Source organism: Mus pahari, chromosome 3, assembly GCF_900095145.1.
Source record: "Mus pahari chromosome 3, PAHARI_EIJ_v1.1, whole genome shotgun sequence".
Taxonomy (NCBI): domain Eukaryota; kingdom Metazoa; phylum Chordata; class Mammalia; order Rodentia; family Muridae; genus Mus; species Mus pahari.
In genome coordinates this window covers 17655774-17676685 of record NC_034592.1, presented here as the reverse complement: position 1 = coordinate 17676685, position 20912 = coordinate 17655774, and the positions used below count along the sequence as shown (strand labels likewise).

The 20912-nt window shown below is 53.9% G+C and overlaps 2 protein-coding genes across 5 annotated transcripts in view; one reads left to right on the top strand and one right to left on the bottom strand.

Moving 5' to 3' along the window:
- The window catches only part of Crat (carnitine O-acetyltransferase), a 15129-nt gene extending 9445 nt beyond the window's left edge, over window positions 1-5684 (top strand). For 3 of the 4 annotated variants that reach the window (XM_029536192.1, XM_029536195.1, XM_029536193.1), the window contains 6 exons: window positions 717-836; window positions 933-1055; window positions 1148-1283; window positions 1605-1667; window positions 2603-2740; window positions 3495-5684. In XM_029536192.1, coding sequence (XP_029392052.1) covers window positions 717-836; window positions 933-1055; window positions 1148-1283; window positions 1605-1667; window positions 2603-2740; window positions 3495-3710 — 796 coding nt within the window. In that variant the 3' untranslated portion in view covers window positions 3711-5684. The remainder of the gene's footprint in view (window positions 1-716; window positions 837-932; window positions 1056-1147; window positions 1284-1604; window positions 1668-2602; window positions 2741-3494) is intronic. The other variant, XM_021192927.2, reaches the window with a different exon arrangement.
- Dolpp1 (dolichyldiphosphatase 1) lies at window positions 5647-13981 on the bottom strand. The gene is made up of 8 exons (XM_021193257.1): window positions 13721-13981; window positions 10493-10593; window positions 10191-10275; window positions 10001-10100; window positions 9763-9861; window positions 9153-9281; window positions 8723-8812; window positions 5647-7015 (listed from the first exon to the last, which is right to left on the bottom strand). The coding sequence occupies exons 1-8, from the start codon at window positions 13794-13796 to the stop codon at window positions 6979-6981; spliced, it is 717 nt and encodes a 238-aa protein (XP_021048916.1). The 5' UTR covers window positions 13797-13981; the 3' UTR covers window positions 5647-6978.
- Window positions 13982-20912: the final 6931 nt, after the last annotated feature.

The following is a 20912-nucleotide window of genomic DNA, read 5'->3' as shown; positions in this document are numbered from 1 at the left end:
TGGCTGTCCTGGAACTCACTTTGTAGACCAGGCTGGCCTTGAACTCAGAAATCCGCCTGCCTCTGCCTCTGCCTCCCAAGTGCTGGGATTAAAGGTGAGCCCCACTGGTGGCTTAGAAGATTTTTTTTACAAAAGTTTTGTTTATGCATTTTATGTATATGGTTGCTTTGTCTGTATGTATGCCTGCACACCAGAAGAGGGCATTAGATGCCATTAGAGATGGTTGTGAACCACCATGTGGTTTGAACTCAGGACCTCTGGAAGAGCTGAGCAGCCGCACGCTGGGCTGCTGAGCTGAAGGAAGCTGCAGTGCTGTAGTGTTTTGAGTCTGCCTCTAGCCCTAAACTTCCCAGCTTGGTGACTGTGGACAGGGCTGTTTCCCCAGACCCTCTCCATCTGGCCTCTTTTTGTTTGGTTGGTTTTAAACAGTCTCACTGGTTGGCCCAGAATTCCCTAGCTGATTCAGGCTAGCCTCAAACTCAGAAATCCTCTGCCTCTGCCTCCTCTAAGTGGGAAGACTAAAGGTGTGTGCCATGACACCTGGCTTCCATCTGACCTCTGGAAGGCTGGAGTGAAGTCAGTTTTCACAGAGCTAACGCCCAATCTCTGAACCTCCTGCCCCTAACTTCAGGGACTCCTCCTCCCCACCTGTCTCAGGGGCATTCCTGGGCTTCAGTGACACCAGCATGAGCCTTAGGCTTTCCTGTCTCATGCAGAAAAAAGCCTGAGCTAGTGCGGTCTCCTATGGTGCCCTTGCCAATGCCCAAGAAGCTGCGGTTCAACATCACACCCGAGATCAAGAACGACATAGAGAAGGCCAAACAGAACATCAGCATGTGAGTGCAGGGCTGGGTCCTGTTAGGGGAGGACCAGCCACAAGGCTTCCAGGTCCTGCTTCTCACCCATGCCTCCCTCTCATGTCTCCACCCCAGCATGATCCAGGACCTGGACATCATGATGCTGACGTTCCATCACTTTGGAAAGGACTTCCCCAAGTCAGAGAAGCTAAGCCCTGATGCCTTCATCCAGATAGCCCTGCAGCTGGCATACTACAGGTGCGCCCTGCCCGACCACTGGCCCCACAGGGGAGGGGAGGTATAGGCAGCCCTGCGGAAACGCGACATACTGAGACCCACCTCCCACCCAGGATCTATGGGCAGGCGTGTGCCACGTATGAAAGTGCCTCTCTGCGCATGTTTCACCTGGGCCGCACGGACACCATCCGCTCAGCCTCCATCGACTCGCTGGCCTTTGTCAAAGGCATGGGTGACTCGACAGTGCCGGTGAGAGGGCTTGAGCAAGGGTGTGTGGCCTGAGCTTGGGCCTCTCCTCCTTTCCTGTTGACTCTCTGCGAATGGATTGTACCTTTGTGGTATTTCAGCTCCACAGTGGGCAAAGGGAACTTAACAGACGATGGAGCCATGAATTTAGTTCTAAGCTTTCTGGCTGCTGAGGCACGCCAGCCAGAGTGAGTGCTGGGCTCTAGAGAATGAGGAGATGGGAATGCAGTACTTGCTGTGGTGCTGGGTGAAGAGCGAGCTGCTAAGGTGGGAGAGGGAGAGAAGGACAGGGCTTCAGCTTCCCCTGTTCCCACCCACCCCCAGGAGCACCAGAAGGTAGATCTGCTTCGGAAGGCTGTGCAGGCCCACCGAGCCTACACTGACCGAGTAAGTGAACCCTGTTCGTGTTCCTTATCCTGCCTGTTTGTCCTGTCTATCTTCCTGTCCATTCCTGCTAAGAACTACGACTTCCCAGAGTTCTAGAGCACCTCGAAATCTATTTTAAATTAATAATGCCATTTGAGCCGGGCAGTGGTGGTGCACCTTTAATCCCAGCACTCAGGAGGCAAAGGCAGGTGGATTTCTGAGGCCAGCCTGGTCTACAGAGTGAGTTCCAGGATAGCCAGGACTACACAGAGAAACCCTGTCTTGAACAAACAAACAAAACTCAAATTATGCCATTTGAAAGTTGGTAAAACTAGGGTCATCCTAGTAACCACCCTGGTTCCAGTCCCTTCCATGATCACAGTGGGCACAGGCCCTTCCATGATCACAGTTAGCACAGGCCCTTCCATGATCACAGTGGGCACAGGCCCTGGGATCTATGTTTCCCACTCTCTCTTGGCACCTCTCCTGTTTGCCAGCAGTTGGGCCTACAGCCAGGAAGGTGATGGCGTGGCCATCAGTGTGTGCCCATGCTACAAGGCATGCACACACTGCCAGTCATGTAGTGCACACTTGCCCCATCCACGTCACACAGCATGTGCAGACACTGCCCTGTTAAACACGTGGACAGACACCACCTATTATATAGCCTGTATAAGCCCTGCCCTTGCTCCATGGCATACACAGGCCCTCATCATGTTCCATGCAGTCTGTAGCTCTCCCTCGTGTTTACCCTGCACTGCTCTGCCTCCCTGGGCAGAAGGCTGCCCTCCTTAACTCTGGGTCTCCCCATCCTCGAGGTGAGGACACCTGCCTAGACACATTGATCTCATGTTCTAAGAGACCAGTGTCTGGAAGGGCCAGCACTGCCACAGGGTCCCGAGGGAGGATGCCCTGTGAGCCTGTGGCACTACCTCTGACAGATCTCCCGCCCACAGGCCATCCGAGGGGAGGCCTTTGACCGGCACCTACTGGGTCTAAAGCTGCAGGCCATCGAGGACCTGGTCAGCATGCCTGACATCTTCATGGACACCTCTTATGCCATTGCTATGCACTTCAACCTTTCTACCAGCCAGGTAGGCCACTGGCTCAGGTGCCCCAGGATGCTGGTGACAGAACTCATTGGCAGGGGCTGGAGAGATGGCTAAGAGTACTTGCTGTCCTTCCAAAGGACCCAGGTTCACTTCCCAGCACCCACATCAGGTTGTTTACAATCACCTGTAACCTTAAATCCTGGGGATCAGATGTCCTCTGCTGGCCTCTGGGCACACACACACACACTTACACTCAGGCATACACACATAAAATATAATCTTTACAGCCCACGGGCAGCTGGGCCTTATCGGTGATGTGGCCCACATACGGCACCAGAGGCTCACTGCCAAATTAAGTGGGTTCCCAAGCAGGAGCTTGGGGTAGGGACACTACTGTAACAAGGATGGAAAGACTGAGACCTCTTAGGAGAGAGAATGCTCCATTAACTCATTGGCCAGCTGAGACTGACTACCTGCTGAGTACCAGCTGGCAGGTGCTGGGTGCTGGGACACAGCTACACACAAGCCACAGTCCCAGGAAGCTCCCAGGCTTGCCTGTGGAGCACAGGCAAGGAGGCAGGCATGGCCTAGGGGCAATGCTGGGAGCCCTGAGGAGGGCAGAGGGAGCACAGCACTATAGGAGCCCTGAGGAGTGAGTGCAGAGGGAGGACTGCTCCCTCCAGGAATGTGAAGGCAGGCTCATCCTTTGGCGAAAAGGGAAGAGCACAAGACAGGAGTAGATACCGAGAGGCCACTGCAGGCCTGGGTATGAAAGCTTAGCTCCTGCTGTCCCTAGGTCCCTGCCAAGACAGACTGTGTCATGTTCTTTGGACCTGTGGTCCCAGATGGTTATGGCATCTGCTACAACCCCATGGAGGCCCATATCAACTTCTCCGTGTCAGCCTACAACAGCTGTGCTGAGACCAACGCCGCCCGCATGGCTCACTACTTGGAGAAAGCTCTACTGGACATGCGCACCCTACTCCAGAACCACCCCAGGGCCAAGCTCTGAGCCCAGACCCGGGCCTGCCACTTCCACAGCCAAACCCACTTTGGGATAGATGGACACCTGCCATGGCTCACTTCCTTGGCTCCTGTGCTCTCCAGTTTGAGCCAGAAAAGCATTCTCTAGCAAGGCCCCAAGGTCCATGCCAAGTGCCTTCCAGGCCCTGTCCTTAGCACCTGCCGGAGTCCATGTGCAGGGCTGAGTCCAGAGGCTGAACAAGACTAAGGCCCAGGTCCCCACCGTATCATCCACCTCCGTGAACCACGGAGAAGAGAACCAGTTCAGCCCATGCCTTCTCACAGCAGGGGCTGGGAAGAGTTCCTTTCCTCAGCCCTGGCCAATCTCTTGTCATCTCCACAGCCAGGCCAAAATCTGTCTTCATTGGTGCCCAAGAAACAGGAGTCAGAGGATTGGCTATTGATGAGGGCTCTCAGCCTCCCGATCAATAGCTAAAGGGACATCTGAGGCCCAGCCTCCACCAACCCACCTCAAGGTGCCATCTCCCTGCTGCTACATTCTGGTGACTCCTGAGCCCCAGACTTCTTGCTTCCATTCAGTGTGATTCTTGCTGCAGTCAGTGTGGTTATGCCAGGTGATCAATAAAGGGAAGAAGTGCTGGTGAAGTTGATTCAGCTGAGGGGCAAGCAGGGCAGATGCCTGGCCCTGCCATCTTCTACCTGTCTCTGGTTCAGCGAACTGGTATCCAAGCAGGCAGTGAGGGCCAGCAAGCTTCCAGAGACATCCTCAGGCTGAGCTGTGAGAACTGAGGTGCTGAGCTAAGGATGTCACCAAACCCTAACGAGCCACCTTCCTGTCCTGGTTTAGGCCTTCCCAAGTCCCGTGGTTAGTGCAATGCTATGGATCTGGGGTGGCAAAAACTCCCCAGCCCCAAGCCAGGTGCAGCTGGCCTGCACTCAGCAGGAGAGGCAATGGAGCAGGGACACACTAGAGGCCCAGTCGATACAAACATGGCTGGAGAAGCTATCAGAAACCCCACCCTGACACCTGCTAGAGAGCACACGTCCTGCGGAAGTCCCTGGGTTCATGTGCTTGGAATGTGGGGCTGGAAGGCTGGCACCCCTGTGTAGTGCTCCATGGCCTGACTGACCTGTGCTCACCTGAGGCAGGGACTGTTACATAGGATGAAACCACCTCAGAGAAGCTAATGTCCCTGCTACTAAATGGCAGGCTCCCAAGAGTACATTAGTCATCTGTAAGTCAGGGAAGGTCTTGAGACTCTGAAGCTCAGCTCACCCAGGTGCTCACCACACCCCTCAGCCGTCCCAGGGTAGCAAGCATACAGAAAGGAACTGCCTAGCCAGGGTGCTAGCAGGGGCTAACCAGATTTCCCCAGGGTTGTATCCTAGTTCTGACTAGGCCACAGAGCAGAGCTCAACTCCACTGTAACTAAAAACTCTAATAGTAATTTGAAGTCTAGAATACATTTTCTCCTGGGGACCACTACTAGTTAGAAGTCATAACCCAACTGCTTCAGCAGGCTTCCCACATGTAAGCATGTATCTCCCACATCCCCCTACCCAGAGGGTGTAGCACATGACCTGCCTCAGCCAGCCTGTGCTCAGTGCTGCAAGGCCTCTGGTCATCAGCTTGGCAGGCAGTTCTGAGGCAGACAATGCACGTGGAGTTGGATATGGAAGCCCTGTGAAGGGCAGGACTATTCTGTGGAGGGAAACCTGGCCAGAGGCAGACAGGCAGGGCGGGCTTCTGACAGAGGCACAGACCAGACATAGTGGCATAGCTATGCACCAGAGGCTGGCAGTCCGTGGCAGATGTCATTCAAATCCTCACTTTGGGGGCTAAAGGGGACTAAATATCCTGGAAATGCTTGTGACTTCATGGTCTTACCACATCCTTGTCCCTGAGGGCCACGTGTGCCCCAGCTGTCCCAGCCTCCTTTCAGAAGCTCAATGTATACTCAGCCTCCAGAGTTTCAGATTTTATTTTAAAACAATAGTAAACAATTTCATTTGATTTCTTAAACCACCTCACACTTGGCTTGTCTCAGGCAAAAAGTAAAAAATAAAAATCCTAGGGGGGGGGGGGATGTGACTGACCTACCTCCCTAGAAACCAGCCCTGGCCCTGGCATCTGAGGGGCTTGGACACGGCCTTTAACAAACACAAAGGAAAGCACCAAAAACTTGTGCTTCAGCAGCAGGTTAGGGACCTCCACGGAGAAACAGGGGAGGGTGCAACAGCTCCCCAGGGGCTGCTTCAGTTCTGGAAGCATCTCCACAGCTGTGGCAGGGCAACCTGGAGAGAGGCCCTTAAAAGGGACTCCTGGAAGCTGGGGCGGTGGGATCAGAGAGCCCACACCCAGGCAGACCCCAGGACCAACCTGCACTGGTTTCCACCCTCCAGGGCAGGCCAGGAAGGACAGGGACAAATCCAGAGCACATGGGGCAGGCGATGGGGAGAGGGTGTCTGTGCTGCCATACTGCCAGCATCCCAGCTCCTGGTTCCTCTCTTTTGTTCAAGTGGGGATGAAGACAGACTGCTACCCGATGGCCAGACAAAAGGAGCTGTAAACGCTTGGGTGTGCTCACCCGTCTGTGCAGGCTCTTTTGTCAGGAAGGGATAGAGGACCGGAGAAAGCCCTTGTGATGTCGGGGTGATAGAGGGAAGAACACAAGCCAGCAAGCAGCCCAGCCTACAGACGGACAGGTGCTGACTCAGGAAACACTGACAGGGTTCTGGAATGGCGATGGTGGCAGGGACAGCAGGGGAGGCCTCACTCCTGGGCCCTAGGCCCTGCTCAGGCCCAGCAGGAGGCAGGCTGTCCTGCCTGAGGCTCAGAGCACAGGGTCTGGGAGCTAACCTTGGCCCTGTGTACACAGGGCAGCCGCTGCAGAGCAGCCTCTTCAGCATCAACTGGACAATCCCAAAAGAATAAATAGTGTGCATTCCACTACCTGCACTTCCTGATTTCAGAACCAGAGGTACACACGCTCTGCCCACACACTGAGGCCCATGCCAAGAGCACTTTCCACCCAGTCAGGAGCTGGCAGCAGCAGAGACAGGGGCTCTGGCCATGTGACCCACACACAGCAGGCCCTCCCAGGGTGCTGGCTGAGGACCTGACTCAGCACTTTGGTCCACCGTGTCCATTGAAATTAAAATAAGAAAAAAAAGGCTCCACTTGGTGACTCTGGTCTGTAGAGGTCTCTGCTTCACCCCTCCATCCATCATTCTGTCCATCCTGCAAGGCATGGTGCAGGCCAGATTCGGAGGCTAGACCCAGCCACACCCACCAGTCACTGCAGTTTCGTTCCCAGTTTGCGCTGTCTGTTCCTGCAAAATGGGGCTGGCTTAGATCCGGGGATGTCTGGTACTGAGTGGCCAGTCAGTCCCACAGCTCCCTGCTTAGTCTCAACACCAAACCATAGCCATCCGGGCCAGAGCCAGGCCAATCCGAGCCGCTGCCGTGGACTGGAACCTGAGGAGCATTTGTCTGGGCTGTATCATGATGGCCTAGGTTTTGAGCTCAGGAAGTGAGCCAGGGGATGGGCAAAACAAGAAAGGTCAGTGGTACTTGGCTGGGCCTGACTAATTGTAGACAAGTCAGCCCGAGGTTCTTCTGCTATTACCTACTACCAAAGCAGCTACAGAAAGGCGGTATGCTCTTCCCGTAAGAGGAAGCAAGCAGAGGAAGGTGCACTGAGGGGTTCCCAGGCTGGAAACAGAAGAACCTCTGCTGTTCTCTGGAGGGCTAGCTGAGGCTCAGAACAGTGCTTGGGTGAGGGACCTGGAGAACTAGAAAGCTAACATGGCCCGCAGGGTCCTGGTGTGATGTGGCCCCAGCCCTCCAACTTGCTCCCCTGGCTCTCACACTGGAAAGCACCATGCATGCTGCTGTTGCTCATCTGAGATGCTTCTCTGTCCTCCCTGTGGCTGTGGCCTGCGTCCTCCTGGGAGGCCGGTAGACCGTCCTGCTCTGATTTGGGATCCTGTCACTCTCTAAGCCTCTGAGCTTTGCTTGCTAACATGGATCATGTGGCTGTCCCTTCCTTCTCATGGTCCCTGCTGCTGTGAACACGGGGAAGGTGAGAGCGTGGCTGTCTGTCTCTGCGCTCAGCCTCTGCACACGGAACAGAGGACGGGGGAGAATGAAGGCGGTGGCAGCTGGCTGAGCAGGGTGAGACAGCGCTGGCCACCCTGGGTGCCAGGTGGGGAGCTGAGCCTGAGGCAACTGGGGCCTTTCTGCCACTAATGGGATTGCCTTGCCCTAACCCTCAAATCCCCTTTCCTCAGGGAGCCAGGCTTTACCCTTAAGCTTGTTAGGATACTGTGGACCTTGCGTAGTAGCTAACACATTGCTTAGCTGCTGGACACCTACCCTGCTCTACCCTTTCTGATGGCTCCCATTACCCTCTTGGAAAATCTCCCAGGCTTTCTCGGGTGCCTGACCTGCCTCAGCTCCTCTCAGACCTAGGGAGAAGCTGGGTGTCCCCAGCCCTGAGGTACTCCATGCCAGACTGGGAGAAGTTAAGTAGAAGAGTGTGAGTCAGGAGACGCCAAAGTCCGGCTTTGCCCCAGCTTGTACTCTGTGTCAAGCTGGCCCCCAGCTCAGTGGGCCTCAGCTTACCCACCTAAGAGAAAGCTGTCAGTGGGCCTCAGCTTACCCACCTAAGAGAAAGCTGTCAGTGGGCCTCAGCTTTACCCGCCTAAGAGAAAGCTGTCAGTGGGCCTCAGCTTTACCCGCCTAAGAGAAAGCTGATTAGAGCTGGGGTGGCCACACTCGTGGCCCTGAAGACCCCTGAGGCCCAGGGCTTTAGAGGTAAAAGTGGACATACTGGGCCAGCAGCTTCCCACCTGCTCCCTCCCCCACTAACAGACGGAGCTCAAGCAGCTTCCTTCTCTGAGCCTCAGCTTACCTACCTGAAAAAAATGGGAGCACAGCACACGTCAGTGTCAGAAACAGAAGCAAGTGTCTAGCTTCTGAGGAGCCTTCCAACAGGGTGGGGAGTGGCAGTGATGACTGCTGTCCCCTTCACTCACCTGGCTTCTGCCCTGGTTACTGTGTACTCAAACCAGAGCACATTGGGAATGAGGCTCGTGTCCCGGATGAGGAAAAACTCGGAGATGGGCCTGGAGAGACAGATACCCAAGAGCCAGGGCCACAGTGAGGGTATGAGCAGACCACCAAGCTAGACGTCCCAACAGGTCCTGGAGCCCCACATCCTCCTCCACGGCTCCACAGACTCTGGCTGCCCTCTAAGTCTCTAGGTGCCAAGGCAAGGACAGAGCATGGCACTGTGGCTGCTAACCCTGGGAGACCCACACGCCCCCGGGGGAGGTGGTAGCCAAGGCAGTGGGTTCTAAGCCTTGTGCCGTCAGAGGCCCGAACACTGGGCCATCCAGGACAAAGCTCTCCATATGTAAGTGCAGGACGGGCAGGGACACGGAGCTGGGACAGGGACGCGGTTACCAGGCTGCTATCCTGGGGAACAATGGAGTGAGGACTTCCTGGGTGATGATGAACCAGGCGACGGCCATGAGGCTTCCAGCCACGCCCCCATAAAACACCTGGCTCCAGGTGTGGTACAGCAGGTAGACCCTGGGCCAAGGCCAGAGAGGAAATTCATGAGAGCCAACCAGGCGAGGCCTACACAATACCCCATGCCTGATGCTCCTAACAGGTTCCTCAGGATCCTGGGTATAGGTGTGAAGACACACAGATAGAACGGGCACGTCAGAGGGCAGCAGGCATGCAGAAACAAGCCATCTCCACACCTGCTCCTTCATGTCCAGCTCAAACCGGAGCCTGTCTGCAGAGCCCCACTCCCCACTCCACTCCCCACCCCAGAAAGCTGGGAACAAATGGCTAATGCAAGAAGCCACTGTTAAAATCACTGCTTAGCTGCTACATTGGGAAGGGCAGTTGGAGCCCTGTCTGTTAAAATTAGAGACTGGGTTCTTTTTCCAGTCATAACCTACAGTGTCGGGGCCCAGGTCCACAGAGGCTGTTCAAAAGCCACTCTGACCTAATAGGACCCAGGTAGGCAGGCTGCAGGGTGGGGCTCCTCCTCCCTCCATACCTGCTATAGGAGACGAGAAAGGCCGCGGTGAGGAGCCCTAGAGACAGCACGTGCCTCCACAGCAAGTCCAAGAACCTGGCGTTATTTGTTTGGTGCATTCTGGGAAAAGAGGCCCATCAGCCAGCCCCAGCCCACAGCCTGTTCCCGGCCCCCCAGCAGCCCCTGGTCCCGTCCAAAGCCTTAGTGCAGCAGTCCCCAGCAGAGCACAGCACAAGGCAGGGGATGGGTGGGCTCTCACCTTAAATACAGGAAGAGGAAGGAGTAGACGGAGAAGAACCACATGAATTGGGAATGGCTGGAGGGCATCCCGTACTTAGTGCCCACTGCCGTGTGGGGGCCTGGGGGAGAAAACGAACAGGGTATCATGGCAGATACAGGCTTCCTCAGTGTCCAACATGATGATCTGGATCCCCAAGTCTCAGCCCTACCTCCACAGGGCCGAGGCTCCTGGATGACGTGTTTGATCAGCCAGTTGACGCCCTCATTCAGTGCCAGTCCCCCAAGGAATGAAATCTGCTGGCAAAGACAGGCACTCAGCTGTGCCTCTGCATACCTGCTGGCCGCCACCCAGTCCCCGCCACTCAGTGCCCGGGACCGTGGTCTCTCAATGCACAGCCCGGACCAGTGAGTGAAGGACCTGGGCCCAGCCAGGAGATCCCTACAGGCTTTGCCGGGAAAGGCACCGTAGGCCAAAAGAGGGTTCTGGCCAACGGCTGGGGCCAAAGCTCACCGTGTGTAGCTCCCGCTTGAATATGATGAGGGTCACAAAACCAACAATGACAAAAATAGGGCTGAGGCTCAGGTAGGCCAGGAGGTGGCCAGACAGATCACCTGTGGGGACAGAGGAACAGCATGAGACAGGGCATGGGGTCAGAAAAGGGCTCAGGCCCTTGAAAGTCAACAGGGCTTAAACAAAAGGGGAGGTCCTAGAGCCCAGGGCCACAGCCATGGACATTCCAACGCCCCCACAGCTGTAAGGGATCCACACACCTTGAGTTTCAAGAAGGTCTCTGTTTGTCCCCATTTTACAGAAGGAAGTGAGTCTCAGCATGGCTATGTGACTTGTTCAAGTTACACAATCAGAGAGACATGGGACCTGGCTGGAGGCCAGTATCTGGCCTGGTTGAGATATTGTACCCATCACTCTGCCAGCAGGGAAGCCTGAACCCCAAGGTCTGATCTGGCATGGGGCTGGGGCCTCTGGAGAAGCCTGTGGTCTCCCAGACACTGGAGAGAGAGACACTGGAGACTCCAGCAGGGCCACCCACAACAGTTAGCAGTTTCTCAAAGCTTCTCCATAGGCCAGGCACTGTTTCCTCTCCTGCCAAAGCCTGGAGGGAGCCAGTGAGGACCACTGGCCTCTCGGAGAGGCGGAGGCTAAGATTAGAGGCGTGTCTCTGGACAGGCAGGGTTGGCTGCGTCCAGTCCAAAGGCCACTCTCACCACTGAAACAAGGTGGCAGACTAAAAAGCTACTCTAAGGCCAGGTGCCATCATTCACTTCCTGGAGCAGAAGTGAATGCAGGAACTTGCAGGAACTCAGGCAAGTCTACCTCCCTAACCCTCCCCAACCTTTCCTTTGGGATGTGTCTTCCCCAGAACTGTGTAGGAGTGACGTCACATGCCTGGCAAAGGTCTCTGGCACACAGGCCGCTTGCACACGGTGATCAGAGGCTAGGTGAACCCGGTATGGGAACTGGCCCACACTAGCAGTCTGCCTTTACACAAACAGGCACAATACACCCGGTGAGGGCAGAGAGCAGATTCCAGGCCTTAAGGGATAGATTCATACATACCTTACCTGGCCTTACCACGAAAGACTGACTTAGAGTTGGCCAGAAACCTAGGTTCAAATGCTGACGCTCACACACACATCCCTCTAAGTAACTCTGCGTGACTGCCCTCCCTTCTCTGAATCCATGTCCCCATCCCTGAGATCCCGACTGTCACAGTTCAACTGATAACTGCTGGGCTATGGGGACAGGGAACAGCAGCTAGGATCCCTAAACCTCTGACCAGTTCCTCAGGTTGTCTTATAGCAGCCTGGCCTCCAGCCTCAGCTCTCTCTCTCCCACACGCCTCCCTGGCCCCTGGGATGTGTTTCCTTAGGCCCTGCTTACCAGAGTCCGTGCAGACCTGGCCCACTTCCCTCCCACCCTCTGCTCCAGTTGCAGGGACATTACTCCAGCTCCCTGAACACGCTGTGCTGTCCTACTTCTGGACCCATACATACACACGTGGCTTCCCCCACCCAGGATGCTGCTTAGGTGAACTCAAAAAACAAAAGCTAGGAGCCAGCACACCACAAATCACACGGATGAGAGCCCGCCGTCCCAACACTCTCAGCCTGACTGGTGAGGTGTGTGACTGGGACATGGTGACCCACTGGCTAGTGTAAGCAGCTGTGTAGGGCCTCTTTGCCCTCTGTACTTTAGGGTAGTGACAAGGTCTCCATAACCTACTGGCTCGAGTGTAGCAATGTATGACACGCCACAGGACTCAGGCATGGAAGGAGCATGTTCAGTGTAGTGAGTGACATGTGCAGGGCTACCTTGCCAGATAGCCTTGGGCTCAACCAGGTCCCACATCACACACAGCCTTGTATGTGTTATGGTGTTCACAGCTGCAGGCATCTTCTCTCCTGAAAGGCCATGAGCCCTCCAAGAAGCTACTCTGACGCCAGAGAGGGAGAGTCGGGAAGCTGTGGAGACCCCAGTCAAGTCTCCCCCCTTCTCCAGGCCTGGTTCCCCTCCCCTGGAACAGAGACTTTCCACAGGAGTGCAGGGTCTTCATTCCAAACCCCGAGCTGGCCCAGGGCCTAGCACTTGGGAGATGCTAAGGGAATGCAGAATGAATGGATGGATGGGTGGTTAGATAATGAACAGGCACTTTGATAAGGCCCAACCCTGGACTGCCACACCTCAAGTATAACCCAGAACGCTCAGAGCCAAAGTTCTCCTGGCCTGTGGCCCTGTGTCCTCGGCAGACCCAAGCTCTCAGGTCTCTCTACCCAAGAGGACAGGCCCTTCCTGGACAACCAGAGGCCAGTAAGGGGCCCCGGGCTGCTCAGCAACAAACATTTATCCAGGGAGGGTGCTGGCAAGCTAGAGAGATAAACTACAGGTATTTACTGGGTGTCCACTTTGGGCCAGACTCTGTGCCCAGCACCTCTCAGGCCTGTGGTCATTTGAGTCACACACCATTACAGAAAGGAGACACTGTACTCGGAGCCACTTAAGATGAAGTGACTGGAGGGGTGGTGCCTAACCTGGAGCCCGGAAACGTCTCACCCCAAGGCCTAAGCTCCGCTCCACTCTACGGAGCCGGAACTTCAGAACCGTGGCTAATGGACCTTCCCACCAGAGAGGCGGGCACTCCCAGAGGCGTGTCAGATGGAAGCTCTTACAAGTCAGGCTCCCAGGGGCTGCATGCCCCCTTGGCGGCTGGCCTCTGCCGCGTTGCTCAGGGCGTGGCGCCGCAAATTCTCCCAAACCTGGCCTGGGCTCGCACACTCCCTGCAACCGGGAGCTTTCTCCAGCGAGCATCCCGCAGCGTAGTGAAGGAAACTGTCACTCCCTGCACGGCCGAGCAGGAGTGCGACCTCTCTGGCTCGGGGGAGGGCGGGGCACAAGGGACAAAGTCCAGGCCCGGATCCTCGCCCGCCCCATCCAGACTCCCCCCGGGCCAGGACAGCCCACCAGCACCCCGGGACCCCGGAGAGCGACTCGGCCGCGCAGCCGCAGAGCGCACGAGCGAGCCGCTCACAATTTCTCCCAGCTCATCGCCGCTTCACTGCGCCTGCGCGGCGCGCGCGCCGGCCGAGCCCCTCCAAGGCTCGCTGTTTGACAGTTGCCACCGCGGCTCCACGGCGCCCCTAAGACGGTCCGCGCGGCCCCGAACGCCCGGGGCTGTGGCGGCAGCTCCGGGAGAACGTCCTCGGAGCCGGGGCAGGCTCTTACCTGCAGGGTATTCGACGTGGGTGAGGGTCACTGGCCGCCATGAAGCGGGGAGCGAGCACTGTCCGTCCGCTGCCATCTTACCCGGAGACCGGGCTTCGCTGAGCAGCCAATGGGGCGCAAGGGGGGCGGTGGTCCTGACCTATCACGCCGGGGAGACGCCACGCACCCAATCCGAGGCCGATGGCAGGTAGTGGCGCAGCCATTCAGCGTGCAGGCCGTGAGGCTGGCCCGTGCGACGAATCAGAGAGCGGGGACCCTCGCAGCTCTGCCAGTGCCCAATCCCGTGCGAGCTCAGGTGGTTGCCTAGCCAATCAAGAGAATGGAGGGCTCCAGCGCAGGACGGAGCGCAGAACAGCCAATCAAAAGGTAAGTTTGGCTCGGAGTGTGGGAAGGGCGAGCCAATCAGGCGCTATCTCGGGGGGCGTGTTGTACTTTGGTGGGAGCTTTGGTTCGACTGGTACCTGCGCCCAGAGTTAAAGCTCCTAAGAACCCAGAGCGCAGTGGAGAAGCAGCCTCAGCACCACCCGGTCTCAAGCGACCCATTTGGAAAACAAAAATATGATCCTCACTATGAAGCCCAGGCTTGCCTCAGCATCATTCTGCCTCGTCCTCCAGGTTCTGGCTTCCTGTCCATAGATGTAAACTGAAGTCAAAGACCTAGAGCGATTTTTTATTGCCCTTTACTGACAGACAAGAGGTGCAGTTCCGCAAAGAACCTTTTCTGTTAAAAAAATTATTGGTCCTAACTTCTGGGATGTAGCACATATTGTAGGTATCTTAGATGGGATGCCATACGTTTCAATTAACGCCATAGCCGTGGCGTAGTGAGGCCACTTGGGACCATTTTCAGTGTAGTTCAGACGTTCCATCTACCCTTCTCTGTTTTCCCAAAACATTCTTGAGGAAACAGCCACACCTCCTACCCACGTCCCCTTTCTGAACCCACTCTCTCCAGACAGACCTACAGTCTAGGCCAGATTCCAATTCTTCAAATTCCTCTGCAAGGAATGGGCACACACACTCCTGCCTCATTTGCCTGGCCCAGTCTGGCTTATTTGTCAGGTCATAGCTTCAGGTTCCCAAGATTAAGAGAAGGGCTCCACAGAAGCAGGGGAATCTCCGGAAGTTGGAAGCCAGCCTGGGCTACCTCAGAAAGGGGGTGGGGGAGCTCCAGTGGTCTCCCACAATTGTACCTCCTTTGCCTACCTCATCTCTGGTTAAACTGGACTGTAATTATTTCCTTGTTTGCCTCTGCCAATACGCAACGATTCTCTGACCTCTAAGGACCAGAGTATGTACAGTTAAAAAAATGGGCGGGGCTGGAGAGATGGCTCAGCGGTTAAGAGCACTGACAGACTGCTCTTCCAGTGGTCCTGAATTCAAATCCCAGCAACCACATGGTGGCTCACAACCATCCATAATGAAATCTGACCCCCTCTTCTGGTGTGTCTCAAGACAGCTACAGTGTACTTACATATAATAAATAAATAAATCTTAAAAAAAAAATGGGCATGGTGGCGCACGCCTTTAATCCCAGCACTTGGGAGGCAGAGGCAGGCAGATTTCAAGTTCGAGGCCAGCCTGGTCTACAGAGTGAGTTCCAGGGCAGCCGGAGCTACACAGAGAAACCCTGTCCCGACCCCCCCCCCCAAATAGCAGGTTCTGGGTCTGCCTGGGGCCTGGGGGTACCCAATGGGTCTAGGGTGGAGCCTTGACCCTCCATATTCTGTGTTCTGAGGTCACTAGCTACAGTGGCTTAGTCTGGCAGCCAGTGGAAGCCAGAATTGTAGGTTAGTCTAAGTAGGCTGGGAACTCAGAATCCCCCAACAAAGTTCAGCTCGTCTTCCATCTCCCCACCCAGCCTGAATGTATCCAGCTGGCCCCACCTCCTAGTCACCTGCCCTTAGCTCTCTCTCAGGCAAAGTCTTTATTAGCCTTTGAAAGAAAGAGGTGTGAGAAGTGGTCATGAGCTTCCTAGAATAGTTCTCTGCGAGAGAGTGTACCCAGGGAAGGTCAGGCTGCCTTGCCCTTCCTCAGAGTCCCTGACACACAGGGAGAGCATCCCTAAGGAAGTGACAAGATGAAGAACTGAAAATGTGTGGGTGTTACTGGAGACTCCACCAGGAAAAGAGCTGGACTTCGTGTGGTCCAGCCTTGCTGGGTAAAAGAATCCCCGGATGCTGTGGGGAGGAAGGTGGGGCTGGGCCACTGAGTCTCTGGGGGAATAGCTGGTGCAGAGGGTAGAGAAAGCTCTGAGGGTAATGTGAGAATCTTTTTTTTTAAGTGTGTAAACTTGACTGACCTGGAACTCATTATGTACATGTTCTGCAGATCTCAAACTTAACTGAGATCTGGCTGCCTCCGCCTCGGGAGTGCAGAGACTAAAGGTATTGGCCACAACACCCACTTGCTTTTGCTATTTTTTAATTATATAAAATACTTAGCTGGGTGGACACCCTAAAATTGTAGCATCTGAGAGGCAAAAGTAGGAGATTGGAATTCCAGTCCATGCTGGAATTTGTCTTTAAAAAAAAAAAAATGAGCCGGGTGTGGTGGCGCATGCCTTTAATCCCAGCACTTGGGAGGCAGAGGCAGGAGGATTTCTGAGTTCAAGGCCAGCCTGGTCTACAGAGAGTTCCAGGACAGCCAGAGCTATACAGAGAAACCCTGTCTCGAAAAACCAAAAAATAAAAAAATAAATAAATAAATAAAAGGGCCAGATGGAGCATGCCTGTAATTCCAGAACCTGGGAGAGGCAGGAAGATCAGAAGTTCCGGTAAACCTCGGGTCTCATAGTGAGGTCTTGGCTAGCCTGGCATACCTGAAAATCTCCTCAAAAAACAGAAGGGGGGAAAACTAAACTAAAAACCAAACTGTGTGTGTGTATGTGTTTGGAAACCTGAGGTAAGAAGATCCAGAGTTCAAAGTCATTCATTATATGTTCATATGTGACATTCTTATAGAAAGTTCCAGACACCATATGGATATAGGTCAGTGTGTTTCAGAAGTTAGACATTCTTGTGTAAGAACATCCGATGTGCCTGTGCAGTACTCCAGGGGGCATCTAAAGGCACCCATCCGGTGTTTGGGTTTGCACCTGCTGTAACTGTCTATGCAGTTTCTCAGGCTTAGCACTGACTGTGGGAGCTGTGCGTGGTGTGGCCTAGAGCCAACCTCGCTGTGAGTGCTCAGCGGTGTGAACTACTGCTCTAGTCCCATTGACGCCTGGAGGACATCTGGAACCAGGGGCAGCCACCTCAGGTGTGGGCTGTTACAGTGCCCATGTGGGTTAAGAGAGACAAGCAAACCCCTGGTACATCCATCTTCTGATGTACCTGGGTGGCTGATGGAGGTGTGCCAGGAGACATTGCAGGGTCCTCTGGCATGACAGAGGTGACAGAGTGAGACCAGCTGTGTGGATGAGGGGCTACCTCCTCCCTCAGAGCAGAGTTAATCAGTGTCATATGAAGTCCTGACTATCTCTTAGGATGTTCCATATTAGTCCCTTGTGCCAGTAACAGTGGCCCTAGGAGACAGCACTTGTTTTGTTCATTCTTAGTTTATATGTGTGGTGTTTTGCCTGTATATGTACCATGTGCATGCAATGCCTGTGCAGACCAGAAGAGGGCATCAGATTTCCCTTGGACTGTCGTAACCAAGCCACAGTGTGGACACAAACCCAGGAATCAAACCCAGTGGGAATCAAACCCAGGTCCTCTGGAAAAGTAGCCAGTGACTTAACCATTGAACGTTCACCCCAGGTATTTTTGTTTGCTTATTGACAGGGTCTCGTGTAGCCCAGGCTGATCTTGAACTCACTGTATAGCCAAGAGAGGCCTTAAGTCACTGACCTCTCCTCTGCACTAGGATTCTAGGCAAGTCCTACCACACTGGGCTTTCGAGGCACATCTTTATGTGTCCAGTGAAAACAGAAAGTTCGGGTGCAGCCAGCTATTAGCCAATGGCACCCAGCCGATATGTACCAGAACAGGGACTTGTGCCCACAGCAACCTGACAGTTCTGAACACCCTGGTTTTTAGAACCAAAGTACTGGCTGTCTGCTCCAGAGGCCCGCCTCTGCCTCCCGAGTGCTGGGATCAAAGGTGTGTGCCACCACGCCCAGCTCCAGAGCCCGTTAGAAACCCAAGACCCAGGCTTCCCTATAGCCACAGGGTCTTCGGACAGGAGCTAGCATGTTCCCTCTGACTCCTCCTTTGGCACGTAGTAGCAGGGGCGTGTCATCAAGCTTAGAGACATGGAGTTCGACCCACTGCACTAGCTTGTGCACAAAGCCACAGCTGAGGAAAACATCCTCCCTGTCCTTGCCTCCTGAGAGGTGGCTGCCCTCTACAGAGACCAGCCATTAAGCACCCCCAGAACGAAGAGAGAATGCAATCAGCCTGGTGCGGTCCTGGCCCTCAAGGAACTTCTGTTTCCTGGTGGTTGTGGAATTCCAAGGTTTCAAAGATGACTGCTGTGTGTGGTGATGATGTAAGGGAGGAAAGGGGATGAGTTCAAGGTCAGTAAGAAGCACATAGCAAGACTGTCTCACAACAAACCAGGACCTGGAGAGATGGCTCTGTGGTTATGAGTATGTACTGCTCTTCCAGAAGAAACTTCAGTTAAGAAAACGACTGCATAGGGGGCTGGTGAGATGGCTCAGCAGGTAAGAGCACTGACTGCTCTTCCAAAGGTCCCGAGTTCAAACCCCGGCAACCATATGGTGGCTCACAACCATCTGTAAAGGGATCTGATGCCCTCTTCTGGTGTGTCTGAAGTCAGCTACAGTGTACTTACATATAATAAATAAATAAATCTTTTTTAAAAAAAAAAAAGAAAGAAAATGACTGCATAGAATTGAGCTATAGGCAAGCCTGTAAGGCATTTTCTTAATTAGTGACTGGTGGGGGAGGACACAGCCCATTGTTGGTGAGGCCATACTTGGGCTGGTGATCCTGGATTCTCTAAGAAAATAGTCTGAGCAAGTCATGGGGAACAGAGCCAGTGAGCAGCACCCCTCCATGGCCTCTGCATCAGCTCCTGCCTCCATGTTCCTGCCCTGCTTAAGTACCTGTCTTGACTTCTTTCAATGATGAACAGTGATGTAGCCACATAAGCTAAATAAACCCTTTCCTCTCCAAATTGCTTTGATCATGGTGTTTCATCACAGTAATGGTAACCCTCAGACAGACAGACACACACACAGACACACACACTTCAAAAAAAAAAAGCCTTGGAAGTAGGTGTGGCTCACCTGGCAGAGACTTGCTTAGTATACAGGAGGCCTGGATTGGCCCCAGGCTGAAAAATGAATTTACTCTCACGTTTTTCTAGCAGAATGAGCACCAACTCAAAGACCACATATATGATGTGATCAAATTCACAGGAAAGGGTCAGAAAACGCAAGGAGGGAGGAAAGCTGGCGGCAGGCTTGGAGAGCTCAAGAGGGTAACAGAAATATTCTAGTATATTGTAATAGCTGGTACATTACTTGAAACCCTTAAAGTAACACATTATGTTCCCTCTGACTCCTCCTTTGGCACGTAGTAGCAGGGGCGTGTCATTAAGCTTAGAGACATGGAGTTCGACGAAGAGAGAATGCAATCAGCCTGGTGTGGCCCTGGCCCTCAAGGAACTTGTTTCCTGAGGTGCACACAGTACACAGTACACCTCAGCAAGGCTGCTGAGAAATGCTGCTTGCCAGCATTGGAGTGACATCTGTCATTCCTTAACACCTGCCAAGTTGGTGAAGAGGGCTTAAGCATGCAGCCTTCCTCCTATTTAATGTCTCAAGTGCCCCCAGCTTGCTGCATACGGTCTATGGAGCTGCTAAGGACCGTCTTGTCCTTCCGAACCTGTTCCCACCTCCACAGTGCTGGCTTCCCAGGTGTGTACTGCCATCCCTAGTATAGATGGTGCCAGAGTCTGACCCCAGGGCTTCCTGCATGCCACGCAAGTACTCAACTAAGCCACAGCCCCTGCCCTGTGTTCTTCCTGCTGTGAGAGAGGGTCTCATGTAGCCACACTAGCCTAGAATTAGAGAGTAGCCAAAGATGGCCTTGGACTCCTAACTGTCCCAGCTCTACCTCCTTAGTGCTAGAACTGTTTAAGTGGGCACCCTTTGTTTTTTTGAAACAAGGTCTCGTGAAGTTCATGCTGGCCTTGAACTCTCTAACCCTACAAGCAGAGATGGCTCTGCCATTTGGCTCTTCATGCCTAACCTCCCTCTCCCTCCCTAAGATGACAAACTGCACCACCATGCCCACAACTTTCTTTTGTTTTGTTTTTTCGAGATAGGGTTTCCCTGTATAGCCCTGGCTGTCCTGGAACTCACTCTGTAGACCAGGCTGGCCTTGAACTCAGAAATCCGCCTGCCTCTGCCTCCCGAGTGCTGGGATCAAAGGCGTGCACCACCATGCCCGGCAACGCCCACACCTTTTTTACAGTAGGAATAAAGTTAAGACCTGTGAGGATTCCTGCGCACACAGGACAGAGCCGCCGTTTTATGTGCACCTGGGACATGGGTCCACACACTGGAAAGCGGCCCTAGAGATGTGCTTACTGAGGTGCTTATGAAAGAAGTTCACACTGAAGCTTGCTCTAAATACTCTGGAGACAAATAAAGCAAACGGCAGGATGGCACCTGAGGCGTTGTTTCTGAAGAGAGTGGTGCTGAGGACTGAGCTCAGGGCTCTGTGAATGCTGAGTAAGTGCTCGGTCAGATACACTTTCAGCCCTAGAATTGTGGTAAGCTGAATGTGGTGGCCCAAGACTTTAATCCCAGCAATTGGGTGCAGAGTTAAGCAGAACTCCGTGGGTTCTAGATTAGCCTGGTCCCCACACAAGGACCTGAACATTTAGGGCTACATTGAAAGAAAAAGAAAACAACAACAACAACAACAACAAAAAAAAACCAGAAAAATCCTGGGTCTACATACACACAGGTTCTACAGAGGTCGATGCTGAATGTCTTCTCTTAATTGCTCTCCATTCGGGCTGGTGAGATGGCTCAGCGGGTAAGAGCACCAACTGCTCTTCCAACGGTTCTGAGTTCTATTCCCAGCAACCACATGGTGGCTCACAACCATCCGAGATCTGACTCCCTCTTCTGGAGTGTCTGAAGACAGCTACAGTGTACTTACATATAATAATAAATAAATCTTAAAAAAAAAAATTGCTCTCCATTCGTGTT

Excerpts from the sequence above, each read along its gene's own strand:
- Dolpp1 (XM_021193257.1), bottom strand. The coding sequence starts at position 13,796 with ATGGCAGCGGACGGACAGTGCTCGCTCCCCGCTTCATGGCGGCCAGTG. Across the intron at positions 10,101-10,190 it reads GGAGCCTCGGCCCTGTGGAG|GCCCCCACACGGCAGTGGGC; the intron begins GTAGGGCTGAGA and ends TTTCTCCCCCAG. Across the intron at positions 9,282-9,762 it reads TTTCTCGTCTCCTATAGCAG|GGTCTACCTGCTGTACCACA; the intron begins GTATGGAGGGAG and ends GCCTTGGCCCAG.